This window comes from Pristis pectinata, chromosome 35, assembly GCF_009764475.1.
Source record: "Pristis pectinata isolate sPriPec2 chromosome 35, sPriPec2.1.pri, whole genome shotgun sequence".
NCBI lineage: Eukaryota > Metazoa > Chordata > Chondrichthyes > Rhinopristiformes > Pristidae > Pristis > Pristis pectinata.
In genome coordinates, this window is record NC_067439.1 from 11,115,056 (window position 1) to 11,141,721 (window position 26,666).

The 26,666-nt window shown below is 42.7% G+C and overlaps 2 protein-coding genes across 4 annotated transcripts; both read left to right on the forward strand.

The window, feature by feature from the left end:
* Positions 1-7,865: 7,865 nt before the first annotated feature.
* tbcb (tubulin folding cofactor B) lies at positions 7,866-19,562 on the forward strand. Its single transcript, XM_052044202.1, has 6 exons — positions 7,866-8,222; positions 11,910-12,053; positions 14,881-14,977; positions 16,624-16,815; positions 18,191-18,263; positions 18,413-19,562. Exons 1-6 carry the CDS (start codon positions 8,100-8,102, stop codon positions 18,528-18,530), a joined length of 747 nt encoding a protein of 248 aa, XP_051900162.1. The 5' UTR covers positions 7,866-8,099; the 3' UTR covers positions 18,531-19,562.
* A 1,041-nt stretch (positions 19,563-20,603) lies between these two features.
* Positions 20,604-26,195, forward strand: sdhaf1 (succinate dehydrogenase complex assembly factor 1). Of its 3 annotated transcripts, XM_052044300.1 has the most exons (3): positions 20,656-20,700; positions 21,813-21,907; positions 23,193-26,194. In XM_052044300.1, exon 3 carries the CDS (start codon positions 23,223-23,225, stop codon positions 23,505-23,507), a length of 285 nt encoding a protein of 94 aa, XP_051900260.1. In that variant the 5' UTR covers positions 20,656-20,700; positions 21,813-21,907; positions 23,193-23,222; the 3' UTR covers positions 23,508-26,194. The 3 variants fall into 3 exon arrangements, with proteins under 3 accessions (XP_051900262.1, XP_051900260.1, XP_051900263.1); XM_052044302.1 differs by lacking the exon at positions 21,813-21,907 and having other exon boundaries at positions 20,604-20,700; positions 23,193-26,193; XM_052044303.1 differs by lacking the exon at positions 21,813-21,907 and having other exon boundaries at positions 20,675-20,764; positions 23,193-26,195.
* Positions 26,196-26,666: the final 471 nt, after the last annotated feature.

Below are 26,666 nucleotides of genomic sequence, written 5' to 3' on the forward strand. Positions count from 1 at the left end.
CCATGTTGTGCCAACCTTTAAACCACACCTAAGACTATCTAACCCCTTCCTCCCACATATCCCCCTATTTTAAATTCCTCCATATGCTTATCTAACAGTCTCTTGAACTTGACCAACGTATCTGCCTCCACCACTACCCCAGGCAGCGCATTGCATGCACCACTCTCTGGGAGAAAAACCTCCCTCTGATATCTCCCTTAAACTTCCTACCCATTACAAGAGGGCATGGCTTTAAAATATTGAGCATTGGTGCCCTGGGAAAGAGGCACTGGCTGTCTATCTATTCCTCTTAATATTTTGTATACCTCTATCATGTCTCCCCTCATCCTCCTCCTCTCCAAAGAGTAAAGCCCTAGATCCCTTAGTCTTTCCTCATAATCCATACTCCCCAATCCAGGCAGCATCCTGGTAAATCTCCTCTGCACCCTTTCCAATGCTTCCACATCCTTCCTATAACGAGGTGACCAGAACTGGACACAGTACTTCAAGTGTGGTCTAACCAGAGTTTTGTAGAGCTGCATCATTACCTCGTGGCTCTTAAACTCGATCCCACGACTTATGAAAGCTAACATCCCATAAGCTTTCTTAACTACCCTATCCACCTGTGTGGCAACTTCCAGTGATCTGTGGATATGAACCCCCAGATCTCTCTGCTCCTCCACACTACCCAGAATCCTGCCATTAACCTTGTACTCCACCTTGGAGTTTGTCCTTCCAAAGTGTACCACTTCACACTTCTCTGGACTGAACTCCATATGCCACTTGTCAGCCCAGCTCTGCATCCTATCAATATCCCTCTGCAAGCTTCAACAGTCCTCCACACATATTAACAGTACAGCACAGGAACAGGCCCTTTGGCCCACGATGTGTTGAACTAATAAAACTAATGACATCTAATCCCTTCTGCCTGCATATGGTCCATATCCCTCCATTCTCTGCATATTCCTGTGCCTACCTAAGAGCCTCTAAAACACCTCTATTGTATCTGCCTCCACCACCCTTGGCAGCACATTCCAGGCACCTACCACTCTATGTATAAACAAACTTGCCTTGTGCATCTCCTTTGAACTTTCCTCCTCTCACCTTAAATGCACACCCTCTAGTATTTGACATTTTGACCCTAAAATAATTTATTTTAAAGTAGTCTCTTTCAAAACTTAGGCCCTTATAGAATCTACCAGCCAAGCCACCCTCCCATCACCCAGGACTCTTGCTGATCCTACATATGATCATGGGCTCCCTCTTCAGTGGAGGGAGCAGGGATTACGTCAATCACATTCATCTTAATTTGATTACAAATACTAAAATTCAACACAGTAAGTATACAGTAACATAAGAGATTAGTACCAATTTCATGCTAGCAATCAATTAACAGAAGGAGTCTGTCCTCTGGTTGCTCAGAAGCTCCATGGGATACTAGTTACAATTTCCTGAGGTACATAGAATAAATATAGATTTAGAACACAGTGATGGGTTTGTTTTATCGCATTAACAATGTAAGCAAACCAGTAACGCCTGCAATTAAGGTGTGTGTAGGGTTGATACATCAATGTACCAGGTGTCACAGCAATTAGCCTCCACCTTGTGTGTATGTGTTGCAGTTTTGTCTGTTTACTGTTCTCTGGGCACTTTGCATGAATGAACACTCAAGGTGGCCTTGATGTTGTACTTTCTGAATCATATGACCCTTACCGTGAGCAAACCTTTGTCCCTGATGCTTAACATTTCTGATACTTTGGCATACAGCCACAATTCTTACATGCCAGCTCCCCAGACAATGCTTTAGTTTTACAGATTTTGATTGAGTTCTGGACCAGTAGGCCATCAGTCAAATCATGGCTGATCTGTCTTGTAACTCCAGGATCCATGATTCTATATTCCCTCAGACCTTTGCCTAAAAGAAAGAAAACCTACTGATCTCAAATGACTCCTAACTTCAACATTTTTTTTTGGAGGGAATATTCCAAATTTCTACAACAGTATTATCCCGTTACTGTTACTTGTTCCCATTTCTAGATACCATTATCAGTTAACACGACTAAAAGACACTAACCGTAAGCAACGCAATGGGCTCCTGTTTCCTTGACCTGTATAGGACCAGTACATTATGGAGGTTTGTTCTGTGATTGGAAGCCAGTGACTAGTGGTGTATCACAGGGATCAATGCTGGGAGCCCTAATGTTATATACAGTAAATATTTGAATATGAATGTAAGGAGTAGGATATGTTTGTAGATGGCATAAAAATTGGTCATATTATTGATAGTTTGGATAGCCATGGGCTACAGGATGGAATTTTGGGAGGATTAATAAGTGTGGGACACACACAGTGACTCCTAGAGTCTTGAGAAGTATTTAGGAGCAGAGGATCTCGGTGTACAAGTCCATAGATCCCAGAAAATGGCAGCTTAGGTAGAAAACGTGGTAAGAAGGAATAAGAGACACTTATCTTCATTAGAATATAACAGCAGGGAGGTTATAGTACAACTTTATCAAACACTGATTAGGCCACAGCTGGAGAACTGTGTACAGTTCTGGTCACCACACTATAGGAAGGACGTGATTGCATTGGAGAGGGTGCAGAGGAGATTCACTGAGATGTTTCCTGGGATGGAACGTTTCAGTTATGAAGAAGGACTGGAGAGGTTGGTTTTGTTTTCCTTGGAGCGGAGGAGGCTGAGGGAGACCTGATTATGCAAAATTATGGGGGCCACTTATGAAGCTTTTAGAGACCATAGGTTTAAGATCAGAATCAGATTTATTATCACTGACATATGTCATGAAATTTGTTGTTTTGCGGGATAAGTAGCTTAAGTGGGATCTGAGAAAGAGCCTTTCACCCAGACAGTGGTTGGAATCTGGAATACACTTACGTTTAAGAAACTGGGTGCACACTTTAATCGCAAGGCATAGATGGCGATGGACCATGTATTGGTAAATGGGATTAGTAGAGATCGATACCTGATGTTCAGCATGGACATGGTGAGCTGAAGGGCCTGTTTCTGTATTTCCTGACTATATGACTCCATTTGTTAGAGCTGTTAAAAATCATGAAGAGTTGATGGAATGGAAAACTGGTCCCAGAGGGATAAAGGAATAAAGGTTGGTAACCAGAGGACAGAAGTGCCTGAGGAGTTTTTTTTTACACAGTGAACTATTTCTAATCTAGCATGGTACACCGGTAGGTGCTGAGTATTTGCTGAGAAAACAGTTCAGAAGCTTAGTGTAATTGGACTGAGGGTCAGGAAGACTAACTTTCTACATTTGTTTCGTGCCACTAACTTAGTTTGCTTTTGCCTCCTCAGAAGTGCTGACTTTCTGTTCATTATTCTTGACTGCTGAAAGTCTGACGTGAACAAATTCAGGTTATTTTGTGCTCGCTCAAAAGGAGGTCTTTTGAAGTGTAGTTTGCATTTCTCCCTCCATTTCTGCTTCTCTCTACCATCATTGATCCAAAGGAAATTAAAATTCCTCTGAACCGCCCCTGACTCACTTGTCATGGTGGAATGGCTTGATGGTTTTCCCATGAGGAACTTTTCATAACATCGGATTTGGGGCTCCAAATATATCAGTTGATCTGCGAATTGCCTGCTCCAAGGAACTGGCAAATTGGGTTTGGAGTGGAAGGGTTTATCCCTGAATCCATCTTTAACTCCCATGCCTCACTTGATCGCCTCACCTCTTGATAACCAGGGGCCACTAGTTAAACTCTCTCCATTGTGCACTTATTGACAATTAATAGCAGGGAGGTACATATTAATTCACTTTAATGACTGAGTGAGGTTTTTTGGCTACATGCTGGAGATTCTCCACAAAGCTAGCTACCTTTCTACTATATCTAAGCTTATTGTGATGAATAGATTTCACTTTTCCATCTCAAACAAGGCTCTGTTATGTGGCACAGGCAGGTTGAAGGAAAAATATAAGGGCAGCTATTCATTTTTTTTAGATCCAAGTTTCTATGAGCAAATTCAGGTCAGCTTTCTGCCCATGGATTTCTCTGGAAAGTTACCAGTATGTTGCATTTCCTCATTATCTAAATGGAATTAGAACATTCCCAGCTGTTTTACCCAGAGAGTGGTTGGGGCATGGAATGCGCTGCCTGGGGTAGTGGTGGAGGCAGGTATGTTGATCAAATTCATTGTTAGATAAGCATATGCAGGAATTTAAAATAGGGGGATATGTGGGAGGAAGGGGTTAGATAGTCTTAGGTGTGGTTTAAAGGTCAGCACAACATGGTGGGCCGAAGGGCCTGTATTGTGCTGTACTGTTCTATGGTAAGGAAAAATGAGAGACAAATCATGGGGAATTGTGGCAAGGAGTGGGGGAGGGGACTCGTGGGGCATTGGGGTGGCAAAGAAACACAAGCATAAGGTAGAGTGTGAAAGAGAGGGGAGACATGAATCATAGAGGGCAGCAAGTAGTGGGAAGTTGGGAACACCTTGTCGTGCTTCACCAAGTTAAAAGTGGTATTTAAATACAAACCACTGATAAAGACAATTTTTAGTTTGATGATTAAAGCAAATATTGTTCAGATCACAAGACTGGATTTCCAAGTAATAGGCAAGATGTCTCTGAAGCTTTGTTTGTATGATAGTTTAATGGGGAATAATTTTGCATTTGGGATTTTTTTTGTCTGCCTCTCAATTCTTGTCCTACATTTGCTAAACAATGAATGAAAAAGATCAGATGTTCAGTTCCTCTGCAGTGTGGGATATTGCAGATGCGGCTCTACCTCCTACTGCACGTTACTGATTAATCCATGACTCACCCCTGATCCCTTTCCACCCAGTGCACAGGAACACTCCCACTCACTGGGAGGTACCATTCTATTCTGGGGTCTGCCAAAACCACTCAGCTTCCTGGATGCTCCCAAGTTAAGTCAGCTGACCCAATCTCATTCTAATACTGTGCCATCCTTTTGTGGAAATAGAACTGTGATTTCCTACATCAAAGCCCCAGCATCCACTGAAGCCTAATTGCCTTCCATTCCTCGTGTCACTTATGGTGGGCAGCACCCTCGCCATGGAGTCCGAAGTTTGTGGCTTCAAGATCAATTCTGGAGACCTAAGCACAGAAATCTAGGGATTCCCTATGCTGTTGAAGGTGCTGTTATTTAGATAAGATATTAAATCAAATCTTTCATCACACTCTGTGGGACCTTGCTAGGCTTTTGTGTTTCCTACAGATCAACTACGACTAGATTTCAATAAGATCAGAATATTTTACTGCCATTCCATGGCTTAACTTTCCCAACACCTGCAAGTACAGTCCAACTCCCACTGTACATATTAATCACAAATTGCCCAACTTTAAATATATTCCCCTCCCTCAAGCTTTCAGTCCCTTTTGCTCATGTCTTACCTACACTTTCCCTCCCCTTTCTCTCTAATATTACCCTCTGCTTCCCCAACCTCCTTGAACTCCTAGTTCTCACCAACTTGCCATTTCTTTATCCACTTCTTCCTCATTACAAACCTCCGCCCTCCCCTTTCCCAATTACCTGCTTGTTTCCTCCTCCCCCATTTCCCCACACACTGATCCTCACCAGCCTCTTTCTTTCACAGCTCTCAATTCTCCCTGCATCAGATCCAGATGTAGGGTTTTGACCCGAAACGTCAACAATTCATTTACCCCCACAGATGCTGCTCGACCCACTGAGTTCCTCCAGCAGATTGTTTGTTGCTGGAGGTTCCAGCATCTGCCGTCTCTTGTGTCTCTCATTTGTCCACCTTTGTTTTTAATCCCCCCCCCCCTTATACCACTCATCTTTAACCCCAGCACTTTTCCTTTGCTTTTTACCCAACCTCCATTTTCTACGAATATCTGAAAAACTTCTACAGATGTATAGTGGAAAGTATTCTGACTGGCACAGGAATGCAATAGGTTACAAAGAGTAGTGGTCTCAGCCAGTTCCATCACGGGTACATTTGGGCCCCATATCTAAAGAAAGATATACTGGCCCTGGAGAGGGTCCAGAGGACGTTCACGAGAATGATCCTGCGAATGAAAGGCCTAATGTATGAGGAGCGTTTGATGTGTCTGGGCCTGTACTTGATTGAGGTCAGAAGGATGTGGTGGGATCTCATTGAAACCTACGGAATACTGAAAGGCCTGAATTGAGTGGACATGGAGAGGATGTTTCCATTAGTAGTAGAGCCTAGAATCTGGGCACAGCCTCAGATTAAAGGGACATCTCTTTAGAACTGAGATGAGGAGGAATTTCTTCAGCCGGAGGGTGGTGAATCTGTGGAGTTCGTTGCCACAGAGGGGTGTGCAGGCCAAGTCATTCGGTCTATTTAAGGCAGAGACTGATAAGTTCATGATTAGTAATGGAGTTAAGGGTTACAGGGAGAAGGCAGGAGAATGGGGTTGAAAAAAACAATCAGCCATGATTGAATGGCGGAGCAGACTCGACAGGCCGAATGGCCTAATTCTGCTCCTATATCTTATGGTCTTGGGGGTACAGCTCTCCCCACCATCGAGGACATCTAGAAGAGGCAATATCTCAGGAAGACGACATCCATCATCAGGGACCCCCACCATCTGGGCTATGCCCTTTTCTTGCTGCTGCCATCAAGCCAGCAGGTATAGGAGCCTAAAGACCCACACCTCAAGGTTCAACACACAAAGTACTGGAGGAACTCAGCAGGTCAGGCAGCACTTTGTGTGTTGCTCCAGATTCCAGCATCTGCAGTCTCTTGTGTCTCCTCAAGGTTCAACAACAGCCTCTTCTGCACTGCCATCAGGTTCTTGAACCAACCCGAGGAACCCCAAAACTATCTTGGACTATATTTCTTTTCACCCTCTCAGTCTTGCACTGGTGTTCATAGAATCATAGAACGGTACAGCACAATACAGGCCCTTCGGCCCACAATGTTGTGCCGACCTTTAAACCTCACCTAAGACATGACGTTCTCCACGTTTATCCATTTTGAGTGCACCAGGTGAGTACCTCAGCCATGGTTCCATTGTTCCCATGTTTGCTGCATGGCTAGTTTGATAGCTCCCATGCTTATCCGGTCCCTGGTTTGACAGTTCCTGTGTTTGTCCTGTCCCTCCTTTGATTGGATGCTGCCTGGTTTAGAGAGGATGTATTTTGAGGAGAGACTAAAGGAGCTAGGGCTTTACTCTTTGGCGAGGAGGAGGATGAGGGGAGACATGATAGAGGTGTACAAAATATTAAGAGGAATAGATAAGAGTAGACAGCCAGTCCCTCTTTCCCAGGGCACCAATGCTCAATGCAAGAGGGCATGGCTTTAAAGTAATGGGTGGGAAGTTCAAGGGAGATACCAGGGGAAGGTTTGTTACCCAGAGAGTGGTTGGGGCATGGAATGCGCTGCCTGGGGCGGTGGTGGAGGCAGGTACATTGGTCAAATTCAAGAGATTACCAGATAAGCATATGGAGGAATTTAAAATATGTGGAAGGGGTTATGTATTGTTATGTTTATTTTGTTGTTTATTTTTGCACACATGTAAGTTATGTATAATTTATGTTAACTTAAATACTTGTCATGTACTGTGCTGCTGCTGTAAAACAAAAGCTAATTTTCATTGGCATTTATACCGTGTATGTCTGCCTATTGACAACAATAAACCTGAACCCGAGCAAATTCCCTCTCCAATTGCCACCTTTCTTTGCTCTCACCTTATTGCCCCTTCTGTTAATAATTCCATTCCTTAATCCCGTTTAATTTTCTACCCTGCCACCCCATCCTGTTCCCATTCCCCCTCCATCCTTGCCTATTCAAAGTCCCCTGTCCCTCTGCCCGGCCCATCACCAATGAGGCCCCTACCTTCTACTCCCGCCCCTTTAGCCGAGGCGGTGTTGTGATTGGACGGAGGGACACGGGCACTGACATCCGGTCAGCCAATCAGCGCTGAGATCGGAGTTGAGGTGGAATATTCCAGAAGCCGGCCGGTCTGCGCGCGAGCAACGGCACACGGGTTTAAAGCGGCGCTGGGAGCGGCCACCCCCCGCCCGCTTCAAACCGACGGCCCTCCTCAGGGGGCCCGACGCATCGCGAAGCCGAGGGGCCGTGAACCGGCGGTCGGAGCCGGAGCCCGATCCCACGCGGTGTCGAGCGGGGCCTGGTGGAGATGGAGGCGGACACGTACCAAGTGGTGTCGCCGGCGGTGGTGAACGTGCGGATTAGCAGCTCGCTGACCTCGTTCATCTCGGAGAAAAGATTCAACCGCGGCATCACCGTGTCCGAGTTCAAGGTGGGAGGCGGGAACCAGCAGCCCGCGCTCCCTCAAAACCCACCGAGGCTGAAGGCCCGGCGAGGGGGCGTGGTCCGCGGAGGGAGGGCGGAGCCTGTGGCGGGAGGGGCGGCGAATGTGGGCGGGGTCTGGTGGCACGTGACAGTCTGTGGGCGGGGTCGGGTGTTCCGGGGCGGGGCTGAAGGAGGTGAATGGTTGGGTATTAGTTTATTATTGTCACTTGTACTGAGGTACAGTGAAAAACTTGTCTTGCATACCAATCGTACAGGTCAATTCATTACACAGTGCAGTTACACTGAGTTAGTACAGAGTGCATTGATGTAGTACAGGTAAAAATAACAGTACAGAGTAAAGTGTCACAGCTACAGAGAGTGCAGTGCAACAAGGTAGATCGTGAGGTCAGAGTCCATCTCATCATATCAGGGAACAGTTCAATAGTCTTACCACAGTGGGATAGAAGCTGTCCTTAAGTCTGGTGGTACATGCCCTCAGGCTCCTGTATCTTCTACCCGATGGAAGAGGGGAGAATGACCCGGGTGGGTGGGGTGTTTGATTATTCTGGCTGCTTTGCCAAGGCAACGAAAGGTAAAGAAGAGAGTCCAAGGAGGGGAGGCTGGTGTCCGTGATGTGCTGGGCTGTGTCCACAACTCTCTGCCGATTCTTGAGGTCCTGGGCAGAGCAGTTGCCGTACCAAGCCATGATGCATCCAGATAGGATGCTTTCTATGGTGAATTGGTAAAAGTTGGTGAGTGTCAGAGGGGACAAATCGAATTTATTTAGTCTCCTGATCAATCAATGGGTGTGGACTGAAGAAGGGATGACTGCAATTTCTTTTGTTTTATCTTCTGCAGTTTAAGTAGTTTGCACAAGTAAAGGCTGAATAGCCTAGCTGTCACCTACCTTATGATATGATATCTGCATGGATCAGATTAAGAAATAGGTACTGATGCAGGGTTTCAACCCAAAACATCAACAATTCCTTTCCTCCCGCAGATGCTGCTCGACCCATTGAATTCCTCCAGCAGGTTGTTTGTAGCTTCAGATTCCAGCATCTGCAGTCTCATTTGTTCCGGTGAAATTGGCATGTCTCTGTACAAATATAGTTACAAAGCACAGAGCCAGGCCCTTTGGCCCAATGTGTCCATTGCCAACTATCAAAGTCTTATTCATAATAGCTTTCTATGCCATGGCGATTCAGGTGCTTGTCTGGATGCTACTTAAATGTTGTGAGACTACTTGCCTCAACCAGCTCTTGTATTCTAGTCATAGAATACAGGCACGCATGATGCTTGCTAATAAGGCAAGTATTCTGTATGCCTTTTTCACCACCTCCTCTACCTGTACTGCCACCTTCAGAAAACCTTGGACACTAAGGTATTTCTGTTCCTCACTACTCCCTAAGGTCCTATGATACAACATGTGTATCCTACCCTTATTAGTTCCCATAAAATGGATCACCTCTCATTTAACAGAATTAAATTCCATCTGCCAGTGCTCTGCTTATTTTACTAACTCATTAATATCACCCTGTGGCCCAAGATTATCCTCCTCACTATCAAGCACCATTTTTTATGTCAACTACAAAATTACTAATCGTACCTCCTACATTCAGATCCAAATCGCTAATGTTTATCACAAACAGTAAAGGTCCCCGCATCAATCCTTGTGGTACAGCACTGGTTCCAGTCACAAAAACAGCCCCACACCATCACCGTGTGCCTTTATTACTAAGTCAATTTAGCCTTTGATTCCTTGGGCACTAAACTTCTGTACCAGTTCCATGCATTGGACCTTGTCAAAGACGTACTGAAGTCCAAAATTGCTCAACTGAAGTATCCCACAGTTGCTACAATGAGACTTTTCAACGTGCACCCGATCATATGTCCAGGCTTCTATTTTGTGTTCAGTAGCAAAGCATTATGACTTGTATTTTAGTACAAGTACATTAGAGAGACATGGGTTAAGCAAAGTGGCATAAGTTTAGATAATTGATGACACTGTAGACAAATGTGAGGTCAAATATGAAAAAGGATAGAATAGTTTGGATAATAATAGAATACCAATAGTAGTTCTGGACTGCTGCATCTTGGGAAGATTAGTTTTGTACAGTGGCTGAATTATAAGGAGGAACTACATAAACTATTTGTATTTCTTTGAATTTAGATTGCAAGGTGATTTGATTGGAATTTTCAAATTATCAATGAAAAATGATAGATGGATGCAGACAAATTATTTGGGGAAACCAGGTCTTTCATGAGTGAAGTTAGGAAACACTTCTACAAGTAAAGCATGGTACAAGTTTGGAATAGAAGTCTGCTGGATGTAAAATTAAATCTGAGCCCAAGGAACTACTATTTCTTTTTGTACCTGAACCTGATGCGCATCCTGTAGAGTTTGGGTCATGAGGTAAGGCTGTAGTTTGAAACTCTTCTGCAAACATCAGTAGATGTTGGGTCAATTAAGTTTAAATCTATATGATGCATTTTGTTAATAGAACCTTTAATAGATCAGCGGTGGGTATTTGGAGTTGGATATTCAGTCACCGCAAACTGGTAGAATCCATAAAGGAGAATCAGTGGATGTGGTGCATTTGGAATTTTGGAAGGTCTTTTGATAAACTCCTACATGAGGGTAATGTGCAAAATGAAAATACATCTGATAGTCAGTGATGTAAGTACATGGATTCTGAATTGGTTGACAGATAAGAAATGGGAATAAATTGGTACTTTTTGGAGTGACAGGCAGTGACTATTGGGTTATCGTATGGATAAGTGCTTGGAGCCCCAACTGTTCACAATATACATCAATGATTTGGATGAGGGAACCTAATATAATATTTTGAAGTTTGCTGATCACAAGGAATTGTGTGTGCGGAAAATGCAAAGAAGCTTCAAAATTACTTGCTCAAGTTGAATGAGTAGGCAAGTATAGCAGATGCAGTATAATATAGATAAATGTGAAGTTGTCCATTCTAGTAGAAACCCAAAGGCAGATTATTATTCAAATAGTGATAGATTGGGAAGTATTGTTACACCAAATGGATCTGGATGTTCTTGTATACCAGTCACAGAAAGCAAACATGTAGGTGCAATGTGAGTTATGAAGGCAAAAGATATCTTGACATCCATTACAAGAGCCAGAAAGCCTTGCTACCATTACACACAGCCTTGGTGAGACCACACTTAGAGTAGTACTGTGTGCTGTTTTGGTCTCATTCCTTCTATGGCATGTATACATTTTTAGGTAATGTAGTGAAGATTGATTCCAGGGATGGCAGGAATGCCATATGAGTTGCCCCAAGGTCTATAATTTGCCTTGAAAGTTGTAAAATATCTCTCTCCTTTTATCTTGTCTAGTTCATGACTTTTCCTTTTTTTGAAAGGAAATGAAGATGAGAGCATAGGCTGACGGTTGAAATGGGATGGTGCACAGGTAGTCACGTTTTTAGAAAGCAGAATGCTGTCAAGAAGTTGCATTGAAAAGATTCATGTGAAGTTAATTTGACAGGTAGTCCCACTATGAAGAGGTTTGATGCCTTTTTGTTAATACTATTCTACAAGAAGAAAATGTACTGATTTTAAATAAAACTCTGAAGACTCTGTATCTTTCCCCAGACTGTTTAGATTCTAGGTAAGGATTTGCATGCTTGTTTTCAATTTCTTTTTTAATTGATCACTTTTATAATAGTGTAAACTGGAACTGATTGTGGGCTCTCCTGCCTCATGCATGGACCTGGAGTTATTCAGCGCAGATGACAAATTCATTGGCTTGCTGGACCAAGATGATGCACTGCTTGGATCCTATCCGGTAGATGATCGCTGCCGGATACATGTGAGTATAATGCAGTCATGTAACTATTTTCAGTGAAGCTTAATGAATGTAGGGCATCTAACTGGGTTGTAATATGAATTTACTTGTTTCTAATAAAGATTATACATTTCAGTGCTTATTAATATTACACTGATTTTGGTATTTTTTTAAATTGCCTTGGATACATTCTTACGCAGCATCAGTTGTTCATCTTTCCTTTTGGATGTGGTTAAAACAATGACCAGTCTTTGTTTGGGTCCACTGTTCTACCTGATGATAAGGAAGCTCTCTGAAAACCACTTGACTCTTTACTTCTGTGCAACAGGTGCCTGAATAATACTTGTGGCAATTTGTAAATTAAAAACTAGAAAACTTCTGTAAATCTTGAGCAACACAACACCTTTGGTGCTGTCTGTGTAGAGTTTGCATTACTACCTGTGACTGTATGGGTTTCAAATGGGTGTTCTGGTTTCCTCCCACACACCAAAAACATGTTGGTATGTTAATTGGCTGTGGTAAATTAGCCCCAAGTAGCTAAAGGATTGAAGGGGAGTTGAGGGGAAATGAGTTCCTGGGGAAATAATGGGGGAGGAGGGAATGGGACTGTTGAGATTGCTCGTATGAGCTGGTATGGACTCCATGGAAAGGCGGCTTCCTGTATGATAATAAGTGAAAGTCGATGAAATTTGTTTTTCTTCCATTGTCCTCACTTTCAGTGTTACTGTTCACTCCTACATAAGTGTTTCCTTTTTTTTGTCTACTCTTCTAACTGCTATATTTTGTTATGATCTGTTGTTTATTCTTGGCAAATACATTCCACTATTTGTCTATAAATTGATCTATTAATTTCTCTCACTCTGTCCCAATTATTATACCCTGTTCCTTTTTCCTCTTCAAACTATTAATTATCTGAGGTAAATCGTTTACCATTTTCGTCTCCACTGCTAACAACAATGGAGAATTGTGTGATCCCTATTGTATTTTGGACCTGTTGCTTTAAGAAATGATTGATAGACTTTTGGATATTAAGGGAAACAAGGGATATGGAATTAGTTCAGGAGAATGCCATCGAGGTGACAAGTTCTGGTGTGATCTTACTGAATGCCTATTTCTGCTTCTGTTTCTTCTGTTCCTATTAATTTATATTGGGTAGTTTTACTTCCATGAAGTCTCTCTCTCGCGCTCATACATAAGAAATAGAAGCAGAAGTAGCCCATCTGGTCCAACAAATAATCTGCTGGAGCAATGCACTAAATGCTGGAGGAACTCGGTGAAGTCAAGACCTGAAATGTTGCCTAACCCATTTTGAGTTCCTCCAGCATTTTGTACATTGCTCCAGGTTCCAGCATCTGCAGCCTCTTGTGTCTCCAATCTGCTGGAGGAACTCAGCAGATTGAGTAGCATCTGTGGGAGGAAAGGATTTATCGACATTTTAGATAAACTCTGGTCCTCCTTATCTGCTCTGCAATTCTTCTAACTCGGTGCTGCTTTCCTGCACTGACCCCATATCATTTGCTTCCCATAATATCTAAGTTTATTGTCATTTCTAGAATAGACTTGGTGATTGAGCCTCCACAGCCACCTTGGGTAGAGAATTCTTAAAAATTTGAATGCCCTTTAGGAAAAGAAAGTTCTACTCCTTAATGGCTGACTGCTTATTTTGAGGTTGTGACCCTGCCTTTAGACAGCTTGGCCAGGAGAAACATCAATTCTGCATTTACCCAATCAATCCCCTTTTTTTTAAAAAAAATTGTTCCTTTCACCTCCTGCTTTGCTAATCTCTGGTCTAGACCCGTCTGCTTAATCTCTCCTGGTAAACAAACCCTGCATCCCAGGAAGCAACCTGGTAAACCTTAGCTGCACTCCCTCTATTGCAATTACAGGTCTCCCCAGTTAACAACGGAGTTAGATTCCTAAAGATTTCTTGTGGAATGTGTATAACAGGAGGTACAGAAAACCTTTAACATGTGCTGGGTGTTACCTATTGCTGGGAACAGTAAGGGAAGAAATCAGAAGCTAATCATTCTCCTCCCAGTAAAGATGCATTAAATGAAAAGCAAACTGCTTGTTTTGACAGGCATAAACAAACAAGCTAAAACTTACAAGTCATTCCTCCAATGGCCAAGAAATGAGTGCCCAAGAGACTTGGTTTCCCATTTTAAACTAGCTGGTTTATTTCACACTCATTCCTGTCAGCCTGTGCAAAGAGACCGTTAAATGCTACTGGGTTCATTGACCCATATTTGAAAGAGTTCTCCCAATCTGTTCCCTACCCTTTGTTGTACTGAATGAAACATTTGCTATGGGACAAATTGAATTAAATAAAACCCTTGCTGTCACAAAGATTCCTTGTGAGAATGTTCACTATCTGGGAAGGACCTGTAAATCCTTCCTTGGTCAGGGAGATCAGACGCGTTTACAATGTTTGAGCTGTGATCTCGCCAGGCTTGTATAATTGAAGCACAACGTCTTTTGTATTCAAATTATTTTTTTCCAAAAAAAGTTGCTACTTTTGGGGCAATACACACAAAATGCTGCACACCCCTACTTTTTTGGGGGGGGGGGGGGATGAAATTATGGTGGAGTGAATTCTTCTGGGCCTGTCAACTAAAAGATAGAAATTCACTGAGGTAAAATGTTAATTTTGTATTTGATAAATTAAAGGAGTTGCATTCTAGGTGGGGATTTGTCAGACTTCAGACAAAACTGAAGCAGTGTAGTGGAATTTGGTTTGGGTTCTGGGACAGGTTGCCACTCTACCTTACTATTCAGGAACTATGAGGGATAGTTATTGCTATCTTTCCTTCAAAGTTAACTGGGATGATTGTTTCAAATCTTTGTTCTCTAGGTAATAGACAAAAGTGGAGTGAAGATGGGAGAATTTGAGGATGTTTCTAAAGTTATTAAATATGAAATGTCCAATGAAGCATATGAAAAGAGAACGGGTAAGTCACTTTGAGTAATATCATGTTCTAGCTAATTTTGACAAGTTTCTTTCCCATTAAGATGTTGAATTTGTTTTCTATACCATGCAGAAAGTAGACATTTTGTATGTTAAATGAACTGAGTATTTTTGCTATCACCTTCTATTTCATTTTTATAACTATAACTTGGCTGGAGAACAAACTTTATACTACATTGGTCTTGAATCACACTGAAATTGACAGAAGGTAATTTGAGAGAATTTGAATATACCCTCCATTTTTGTTTTGTATTAGACTATGTCATTGACACACCTGTTGTCTTTAACCTAAGATTTGCGACAAAATAAACCTAATGCCCTGCTGTATGGGATGGGATTTCTGTCAGCCTTTTAATCCATTCACGATCTTAACTTCATCCGATTTCAATGTGTGATGAAATTCAGTCAAATAAACTTGAATCACATATTCTATACTTTCACTGAGTTTTATTGTGATATTTTAAACACCAGAAGCATTCTCCATGTGAAGAAAAGCTATTTCACCATTACTAACTGCAATTCTATGATCTACTTAGGAAGGCTGTAAACAAATTTATAAAATAAGAGTACCTTACAGAAACTTGGTACAGTTTTGGCTTCTCAACAATCCTTTGTATTCAGGGTAGTAGGAAGCAGATTCCCCAGACAAATCCAGATTTCTTGTGAGGTGTGGAACTGTGAATCATTGAAATCATTGGGGTAACCACCAGAAATGGCTTGTGCACTATATTCATCTGATCTTCAGGGTGAGAAAGCCACTTGGTTTGTGCTTAAAAACTGTTAATAAAATTGATAGAAGTGGACAAAATAAACTAATGCTCATTAAAGTGTAAAATGTGATGGTATATTTCACTTGGCACCAACTGTTCTAATGCAAAAGTTCTAAAGTTTACAATACTTGATAATATTTGAATGAATTGATGATGCAATACTTTGAGTTACCTGATCCTCATGAAGCCTCTATTAATTTCTCATCTTGTATAGCAGCAGAGACAAATGGGGAATTGTGGGAATGGACACCAGCCTGGTTAAACATCATTGTCCAAGCTGGTGAAGTGATGGTGAGGGGTGGCAGATTTCCATGTTACTGAGTAGTGTTGGCCGGTGAATAGAAATGCAACAGCACCATACTTTTATTTCCCTTATCTGATTTTGCTTGGATCAACAGCTCAGCATCTTTCTCTTGTACTGTTTGACATTGTTCACAGCTTCTGGTTTCCATTTTTAGTGGTGTTCAGGGAAAAAAAAACTGAAGAAAAACTCAGATCACAGATAGAAGTTTGAAGCTGAATGGGCCTAAATGCATCAGTAATTCCTTCACATGGGCACTAATCACAGAAAGGAAGTTTGTGCACTACATTAAATGAAATATTATTCTTAATGTGTTTCACTGAAACTAGAGACTTGAACTTGTCTCTTTAGTGCCTTTTGCTTAATTTGAGTATAGGGCTGGAGTTGTTTATTGGTGAAGTTTGAGAAATTTTTGACCAGGGAGTAGTTTATCTTTTATTTTTATGATTCTGGTCACTCAGCTAATTTGCATGTTAAGCTACATCTGCAGCTGAAGTGGATTTAATTGCAAGTACTTCTGGCTGCCTGGTAACAATAATTGATTGATTTCTATTTCAGATTCAGCTCGTTTATTTCTGAAACGCAGCAAGCTGGGCTTGCATAATGAGGAGCAGAGAGCAAAGGAAGAGTTGGAGATGGAGCAGAGACGACAAGAGGAGAAAGCTTTGGCGGATGGCATCCTAGTTGGTTCAAGGTGTGAGGTTCTAATATCAGGACAGCCAACCAAACGAGGCACAGTGATGTATGTTGGTAAGTTGGCTGTAGAATTCTTTGGGTAAAGTTCAAAGAAAGCTAATGCAGAAGACAATACAACTCAAGAATATATTGGGTAACCAAATTGAAGGCAAAGCTGCAATTTGATTTCTGAACCAGAACAGCAAATCTCTTTAAATCAGGACAGCAAACATTGGTGTCACCTGGGCGGCCCTGGCCTCTCCCTATCAGACATATTCCCTTGTTCCTGTCCATCGCTCCCCAGCCTCTCAGCAACTTGTTTTTTCACTTCCCAGTTTTGATGAAAGGTCTCTGACCTGAGATGTTAACTGTTTCTCTTTTCATGGAAACTGCCTGACCTGCCGAGTGTTTTAAGCATTTTGTTTTTATTTCAGATTTCCAGCATCTGCAGTTTTTTTTCAGTCGTTCTTCCAGCAGAATAATTGCTCAGTCTGTGATTGAGCTAAGTGCAAATTACTTGAAGATAAAAAGTATTATTAGGCACTCTTACTAATGAAGATTTAGTTGATTTGGAAAAATGGGTTGTTTTAACTGTAAAGTATCTTTGCTTCTAAGTGATCTCTTGCAGAATTTTCACTTAAATGAGCATCAAAAGCTCCTCATCCCTGTATGGATTCCTGTTTAATGGCATGTATTGTTGAATAATGTAAACTAGAAATTTAAACTACTAGGAACATAAAATGCTGGAGGAACTCAGCAGGTCAAGCAGCATCTATGGAGGGAAATGGACAGTCAACATTTTGGATTGAGACTTGATGAAGGGTCTTGACTGTGGACTGAACGTTTCCCTCCACAGATGCTGCCTGACCCACTGAGTTCCTCCAGCATTTTGTGTGTTGCTCCAGATTTCCAGCATCTGCAGTCTCTCTTGTGTCTCCAAATTGAACTACAAGCTCTAGAGCTAATTAAATATTTTTGGGGCACGTCTAAATCAGAGAGGCTGTTGCTGCTCAGGCTCCTTGCATTAATATAGCTTTGCTTCCACCTTGAATTAATTTTAGCTGACCATTACATTGCAGTGTGTCCAAATGCAGAATAGTAAGATTTGAGCCAACATCTAAACAGGAGAGGGGACAGGGGGTTGATGAGAAATAATGCTCCAAGAATTATGCTGGCCATTGATTGTATTTATGGTAGTTTTATTCTTCAGAGGTCTTAGCTATGTCATTGTACTTTTGATAAATGATCATCTTGAGTAGGCTGAAAAATGTACCTTATATAAAATAGTGAATTAGTTCTGCTTGTTGGTTCCAGTGGAGCAATTTTGAATATGTAGCAAGAATCCACAGGCCTGTTAGGTCAGTTGCCTCCAGTCAGAAACCTACTGGGAGTAATTTTGGATCTTGGGTGCACATTTCATTGCCATCTAATTCTAGGCTTGTTGTTTCAGGTCAAACAGAGTTTAAACCTGGATACTGGATTGGATTGAAATATGACGAACCTTTAGGGAAACATGATGGCAGGTAGAGTCTTTGCTGTGAAATTCCATGTTTATCTTCAGTTGGTTTGAACCATGTGTGGAGCTGGCATTTTTTTTGAATGGGGGAGGGGGGAATAGAATTGCAGCTGTTAATTCATTGTTCCTCATCAAATAATTTTGTTCCTCCTACAGTGTAAATGGAAAAAGATACTTTGAATGCCAGTACAAGTATGGAGCATTTGTGAAGCCACAGTCTGTAACAGTGGGAGATTATCCAGAGGAAGACTATGGCCTAAATGATGAAATATGAATGCTAATCACCCTGCGTCTTGGAAGCATTGCACAGTGGACTTGTATCCTGATGATCCTGAATTCAATGATTCCTTGTTACAGTTGCATTCAAGTGGCTGGAGTTCCTGAATAGGTTGGGATGATGCAGTTATTTGGCTAACATGCTCTGCAGATTGTTTGGCTCGTGATGAAATCGAGATGTCTGTTACTTTTTACATTTGCAACATTTCAAGTGCTCCTAGCTAATAACTGACACTAGATACTTGAAAATCCAGACAGAATTTGCAAAGTACATCAGCTTGACAAAAGGCACTGATTGACTGACATTTGGACTCTGTTTAAAAAAAAATGCATTGTAAAGTTATTGGTCCAAATGTAAGCAATATTACACTTGACCATAATTGGGGCTGAACAATACCCATCATTACTCTAGATACTTTTTGTGAAGCTTTCAGGAGTTTTGTCTTTTTATACTTGTGTATTTTGCAATTCTGTTTACTATGGCTGATATCTTGAATTTTCAGCTGAAGAAAATGATCTATTGATTGCCAAAGTAACTTTAGATAATACTGCCATGTACTATGGTAATTATCATTGAAAGTTGGCAAATTAAGTAATAACTCTGCTTTTTTTTGTTTAATTTTATTGTTGGGAGATGTGTAGGTACAAACTCTAAACAAAATACTTGCAATCTTTCATCAGTCCTGTCTTGCTTCCATACTGAGCTAAGGTATTTGTGCAGAGGACAATGTTGCATCAGCAATGTAAAAGGCTGGATGGAAAACATACATCATTGTTTTTACTTCCTATGTCTTCCTGAGTTTATAACACTTGATAGATTTTTAAAGTTTGTTATCTTGCCAAACACCCATTTCCTACCATTTAAAAGATGAGCTAGTGACTTCTTCCATGTTGCTCAAATGTTATTTCAGCCAGGGTGTGCACATAAGATTTCTGTTTCTTGAAATTGAAAGGAAAGTTTGTGGTTTTTTTGCCTTAACTTGTACTACTGGTTACTATTGCTGCTGATAAAAAAAAAATTAACTTCTAACACGGTGTTCATTTGTCTCATTCCATATTTCCCTTGCACAAATGTTTTTTAAGTTTCTTACTGATGTTATTTTATTAGCACATTTTAAAGATGTTTGACAATTAGCTGCACTATTTGAGGTATCTCTTGCAACAAGGTTTCAACACATGTGCACCGATGTGTTTTCTGATCTGTAAAAGAAAGTGGCATAATAAAGCATCCTAGCCTCATGGCAGTTTTTCATTGCAGTTGGGTATTAGTTATTGATTTGGCCATGTATTTCAACTTCATTTCCCAAGGTAATAGTTTATTCAGCTGCAAAATAGAATCATTGGTTAAGTTCTATTACCTATCACTTCCAAACAGTTCTTGTCATGTAGGACAAAGTAGTTCTTCCCTGTAAGAGGAAAATGACCATGGCAACGTGGACTATGATTGGATGTGGACAAAGTAACAATATTAACATTTACTGTGTAGAGAGTTAGTCCCTCTTGACCCTCCTATGTCTCTGTGCACCCCTTTCCTGCTTTAGTTGTTTGATTCCCTTTATTCTAAAATCTGTATCTTCAGCCTCTCCTTTCTGTCCTGAATGGCCAACTCCGTCCCCTAATTCTGGATACACCAGGGGAAACGTCATCCCTACGTTTACTCGTTGAGACCTTTTAAAAAATATTCATATTCAATGCGACCATTTGTTAAATAGAGAGTAGTGAACCAAGCTGCTTAATCTTTCCAGCTAGGCCAAACCCCCGTCCTCGGAATCAATTCTGGTGAAGCCGCATTATTTTTCCCCCTATTGCAAGTTCATGCTTGGTTAGGTTGGCAGCCTAGTTGCGGTCCGTCATCTCTACTCTTGTACTCAAATCATCCTGCAATTAAGGACAACCCGCCATTTGCCTTCCTGATCAGTGCCGCACTAATCGTCCATTCAGTGCATTTCCCTCACAAAATCTTACTGTTTTGGAACAGGTTGCTGTGCTTTCAGGAACTGTTTCCTCCGCTGCCGACCAACAGCTGGCGCTGTGATGGGACGACCGGCAGTGCCACAGGAGGAGCTGCGCTCGGAGGACCGCGGCAGCCGAGAGGCGGCGCTGCGCTCGGAGGACCGGGAGAACCAGAGGCGAGGCGGCGCAGCGCTGACAGGAACGGGGCTCTCCGGGTAAGTCGGTCGGTCGGTGAACGGCGGAGGGTGTTCGGGCCGCTAATTCATACAATTACTGGACGTAAGCACAAATGCGAGTCGGTCTCGGTTTGTTGGCCGGTAGCTGAAGCAGGAGCAGCCGCCGATGGGATGGGGCGGGGGGATAGGGGAGGGGGAGGGGTATGAGAGGAGGATGAGGGGGAGGGGTATGAGAGGAGGATGAGGGGGAGGGGTATGAGGATGAGGGGGGAGGGGGATGAGGGAGGAGGGGGATGAGGGGGGATGAGGATGAGGGGGGAGGGGGATGAGGATGAGGGGGGAGGGGGAGGGGGATGAGAGGGGGATGAGGATGAGGGGGGAGGGGGAGGGGGATGAGAGGGGGATGAGGGGGGAGGGGGATGAGGATGAGGGGGGATGGGAGGGGATGGGGATGAGAGGGGGATGAGGATGAGGGGGAGGGGGATGAGGATGAGGGGGGATGGGAGGGGATGAGAATGAGGGGGGATGAGGATGGGGGGAGGGGGACGAGGGGGGATGGGAGGGGAAGGGGATGAGGATGAGGGGGATGGGAGGGGGAGGGGTATGGGAGGGGTATGAGAGGGGGATGGGAGGGGGATGAGGGGGGGAGGGGGATGGGAGGGGAGGAGAGGAGGAGCTGATCCTGTGTCATGGGGAAAATAAAACCTCACGAGGACAAAGAAACCCCCACCGAGAGAAACCGTAGAGCTTTATAGCACCCAGAGGGGTCAGAGCAGGTTCCTGGCGCTCTTTACCAACTCAGAGCTGAAACATTAACTCGTTCCCTTTCCACAGACGCTGCCCGACCTGCTGGGTGTCTCCAGCACTTTCTGCTCTGTTCCTAGCTCCGGGCTGCTGCATCTTCTAAAGAAGTTTGTTAAATTGCATCCAAATCTTTACAACTCTCCATGAAAATCAAACTAACACAGCAGTTGCTGGAAATCTGAAACAAAAATGAGAGAATGCTGGAAACACTCAACGGGTCGGGCAGCATCTGTGGAGGGGAAAACAATTAACATTTTGGATCTGCGACTCTCCGTCAGAAGCCTCCATCCTGGATTTGGGCATGACACCACTTTTTTTTAATTCTTCCCCTTTTCTGCTTTAATAAGATGTCAGCCGTGGCTCAGAATTGAGAGAACAACTGAGACTGGGGTAGAAAACCTCGGCTGACAATGTACTGCTGGAGAAGCCACTTACACATCAGGTACCAGAGTGAGCAGGCAATGAGGGCCGTTAAAGATGCCTAAGTACTAGTGAGAAAGGAATTTTCCTAAGTGTTCCAGTCAATATTCTCCAATCCACACAAGTAGCACCCCAAAACATCTTATGACTTTGTAAGAATTGCTGATACTGGAAATCTGAAGGCTCATTCATCTGAAACTTTTGACTGTTTCTCTCTCCACAGATGTTGTCTGACCTGTCAAATATTCTGTGCATTTTCTGTTTTATTTCCATTTATATCATGCTTTCCAGTGTACCAAAGATGCCTCACAACAGAAGCTGAGTGCTTAAGGAGATAGTAGGATAGGAAAACAAAAGCATATTTTTTAGAAAGTAGAATGAGGGAGGCAGTGCAGTCGTACATTGGAATGTTGAAGTCTGGATGTGACAAAGGCATCAGAAAGGGATTCAGCAGCAGGCAAGTCAAGGCAGTGACAGAGTCTGACAGACCTGCAGTAGCCTTAGTAATGGATGGAAATATGGTCCAAAGGTCAACTCGAGGTCAAATATGGCATCAAGATGGTGAACAGTCTGGTTTGTTTTCAGACAGTTGTTGGGGAGAGGAGTGGAGTTGAAAGCTAAGGAAATAGGTTTTGTCTTCCCGATATTTGGAGGAAATTTCTGCTTGTCCTGTAATGGATGTCATTAGATTACCTGGTCATTAATTAAGTAGCTCTATGCCAGGTGAATGCTGTATATCCTCTGTTAGAATACTATTTACACACTAAGTGTTTTGTTGGCTGTAAAATACCTCAAAACATTCCTGAGGCACACGATGCTTCATAAACCGGTTCTCTTTATGGAATCCCTATTTGTAATTTGTGTCATCTTTTTCATTTACGTCTCCTGTGATCAAGGTGCTTTTCGTTCCCCTCCTTCCACCTTTCTTTGCACCTTACAACCTATTTATCGCCAACTTTCTCTGTAGTTCTGATTTAAGCTCATCAACCTGAAACATGTACTCTTTTTCCCTCCCTTTATAGGTCTGACCAGCTGCATATATCCAGCATTTTTTGTTTATACTTAATTATTTTTAATGGTCAGCCCAATAATGTTTTCAATTGACCCAATTTATTACTCCAACTGATCTCTCTAATTGTTTGGAATTAAATTGATGTGATTTGTGTGTTCATTTGAGAGGATTGATTTTGTTAAACAAGAATACTTTTAAAAACTATAATTAGTGAATGTTTTATGTTGATTTGAACATTTGGATTGCAAATGACTAGTAGAAAGTGCCATAACCTAATTTCTGTGTTTTTGCATAGATCCCGATGAATCTGAACTGATTTGACATCATGGCTAGGCACAGCAAGCTACAGAAACAGGTGTTAAAACTTTACAAACAATTCCTTCGAGCTGCTAAAGATAAACCTGGATTTTTGCCCTTGATTCGGGATGAATTTCATAAAAACTCCCAAATCCCCAGAATGGACGTCATGCATATTGAGTACCTGCTGCGAAGAGGGCAGAGACAGCTGGAGCTGTTAAAGGAATCAAATACCAAACAAGTGGCAGCTTTTATTAGCTTCAATCCACCAAACAACCCCATGGTGCAGAAGACCGAGGACCAGCCATCTTAGCTTAAAAGACTGACTGAAGTTTGCTAAGATTATCGTTATGAAACATGCCTGCAGTGATTGCGTAATATGTAACTTGGATAGGAATGAAGCTGCAGGTTATGTACTGAATCCAAGGACCAGATATTACAGCCACAAAAATAAATCAAAAAAATGCACCTACGTTTTACTGCACTACAGTGATAGTTACAGTTCAAAATTGCTTCGTACGGTGTGGTCATGAAAGGTAGTATATAAATGTATACTGCATATATGTAAATGTATATTAGAAATGTATTCCCTCTGCACCGTCAGCCCTGATGCAAGGTCTTGACCTGAAATGTCAACCATCCCTTTGCCTCCACAGATGCTGCTTGATCCACTGAGTTCTTCCTGCAGTTTGTTTTTTTGCTGTTTAAATGTAGTTCTTCATTTTTTAATTCACAAAATCATGAGTAGGAAAGATTTGCACTTTGAAGGAAAACATTCTTAACTTTTTAGAGACTGTTTTTATTCCCAGAAGAGATGTCAGAGACTTTCTTGTGTTCTGTCCTCATTCTAAAATGTGTGGTTAAAAACTGGGATTGGTTTTTAAGGATAATTTTCAGCATTGAATTATGAAGTTTGCTGTTTGCAGCAGCACACAAACAGGACAGCTGTGAGGAGAGGTTGAGCAGGATTGAACAATGTTCTTTGGAGTTTAGAAGAATGAGAGGTGATCTCGCTGATGTAAACTATTTTAGAGGAGTTGACGAGGGTGACATTGAGACTCTACATCCTTAGGTTGGAAGGTCTAGGCCTAGAGGGAATGATCTCAAGTGAGATACAGACCATGTAGGGTTGAACTAACAAGAATTCCTTCACTCAGTGGGATGTGCGTGGCCATAGAGAGCCAGGAATGCTCAGACATCGAATATTTCAAACTTACCAGATACAGATGAGCACTGGAATTGCCAAAGCATTGAAGGCTATGGACTAAGTGCTGGTAATTGGGATTAGTATAGAGGTGTCGTTGATAATCAACATGGCCACGCTGGGTTGAAGGGTCTTTTTCTGTGCTGCATGACGACTATTGATAGACATTAGGCCATCAAGGGACAGGGGATATTACAAGATGAGGTGTCGTGAAACTGAAGGACGGAGCAGAGCAGATTCGTGTGCCTCTCTCTGTGACTCACTGATTTCCTGCCCTCCATTTTCAGTTCTGTTGGAACAACTTCCATTTGCCTGGATGAGGGCAGTTCCAGCAATTCTCAAGTTCAACACCATCCAGAACAAAGCAGCCCGCTTGACTGCCTCTCCATCCAATGTCCCTCCACTACTGGGTGCACAGTGGCTGCAGTGTGTACCATCGACAAAATGCACTGCCAGATCCAGATGGTGTGTGTCTTGAAGGGGAACCTGCAGGTGGTGGTGTTCCCTTCATGCTGGCTGCCTGGTCTTTCTTGCAGATTTGGAAGATGTTGGAGTAGCCTGGGCGAGTAACTGCAGTACATTTTGTAGGCGGCAAATGGAGAGTGATTCATCATGGCCCTCGCTAGAGGAACCTCTTTCCACCCAACACACGGGCTGTGGCCTGTTCATACAGTCACAGGGGTGTTGTGTCTGGTTTTTCAATAGGTGCCAGGATTGCATGGAAGTAGCTTGGCTGGAGTACCTTCACCTTTTGCTGCACCCGCCACAAGCAAGGAGTTTCCATGATGTTGACTGCAGGGGGCTTGGTGATGGTAATGCCATAGACTGTCCAGGGAGGTGCATAAACTCTCTTAGTGGAGATTGTTATTGCCTGGCACTTTGGTGGCTCAGATATTACTTGCCACTTATCAGCCCAGTGCTCAACATTGTCTAATAGTTAATGGTAATATGACAGTCTTGATTTGGGGGAAGGTGCAGTAGGGTCTTGGGAGTCCTAGTTCAGGATTCCCTTAAGGATAACTTGCAGGTTGAGTCAGTCGTAAAGAAGGCAAATGCAATGTTAGCATTCATTTCGAGAGGACTAGAATATAAAAGCAGGGATGTAGTGCTGAGGCTTTATAAGGCATTGGCCAGAGTGGATTTGGAACATTGTGAGCAATTTTGCACCGCATATCTATGGAAGGATGTGCTGGCATTGGAAAGGGTCCAGAGGACGTTTACGAGAATGATCCTGGGAATGACTGTATGAGGAGTGTCTCTGCGCCTGGACTCACTGGAGTTCGGAAGGATGAGGGGGATCTCATTGAAACCTACCAGTTACTGAAAGACCTGGATAGAGCGGACATGGAGAGGATGTTTCCATCAGTAGGAGAATCTAGGATCTGAGGGCACAGCCTCAGAATAAAGGGACGTCCCTTTAGAACTTCTTCAGCCAGAGGGTGGTGAATCTGTGGAATCTGTTGCCACAGAGGGCTGTGGAGGCCAAGCCACTGAGTGTATTTAAGGCAGAGATTGATAGGTTCTTGATTGGTACGGGGGTTGGGGGTTAAGAGGAGAAGGCAGGAGAATAAGGTAGAGAAAAAAAAATCAGCCATGGTTGAATGGTAGAGCAGACTCAGTGGGCTGAATGGCCTAATTATGCATCTATATTTTATGGTCTTATTACAAATGGCATTTGTACCAAAGTTACTTGATTGAATGTTTAGGGTTTATAAGTAGAGATGGTAAAAGGGACCCGTCATAGAGGGGACAGAATGTCTGGGCACTGTAAGAAATAAAGATTGTTCAAGAATTTCAACTGAAGCCCATGAGATTCCTGGCAAAGGGATGAGAGGAAGCTGTCTCACCACTCCCCTCTTTATACCGAATATCTCCCCTCTCCATCCTCAATCCTGATGCAAGGTCTTGACCCGAAACGTCAACAATTCCGTACCCCCCCACAGATGCTGCTGGACCCACTGAGTTCCTCCAGCAGTTTGTTTGTTGCTCCAGATTCCAGTATCTGTAGTCTCTTGTGTTTCCTGTTCCCTTATTTATCTGGCTCAATCCCATGTGATCCCTGACATCAGCTTGGAAAGTTTGGGATTGATCCAACATTGCGTCATGTTCCACATCTGCAAACACTCAGGAAAGTGTCCAGGGATTGGATGTGCCTGAACACATACTGTAGAAGGCAAATTTGGCAAGCTGCAACTTAGCCCGTTGCGATTTTCTCCTTTAATTGAAGACTTAGCAAACTAGTCTCCGAGCAATTCCCAAATCTCCAAA

Excerpts from the sequence above, each read along its gene's own strand:
- tbcb (XM_052044202.1), top strand. The coding sequence starts at position 8,100 with ATGGAGGCGGACACGTACCAAGTGGTGTCGCCGGCGGTGGTGAACGTG. Across the intron at positions 12,054-14,880 it reads ATGATCGCTGCCGGATACAT|GTAATAGACAAAAGTGGAGT; the intron begins GTGAGTATAATG and ends TTTGTTCTCTAG. Across the intron at positions 16,816-18,190 it reads AGGCACAGTGATGTATGTTG|GTCAAACAGAGTTTAAACCT; the intron begins GTAAGTTGGCTG and ends TTGTTGTTTCAG.
- sdhaf1 (XM_052044302.1), top strand. The coding sequence starts at position 23,223 with ATGGCTAGGCACAGCAAGCTACAGAAACAGGTGTTAAAACTTTACAAA.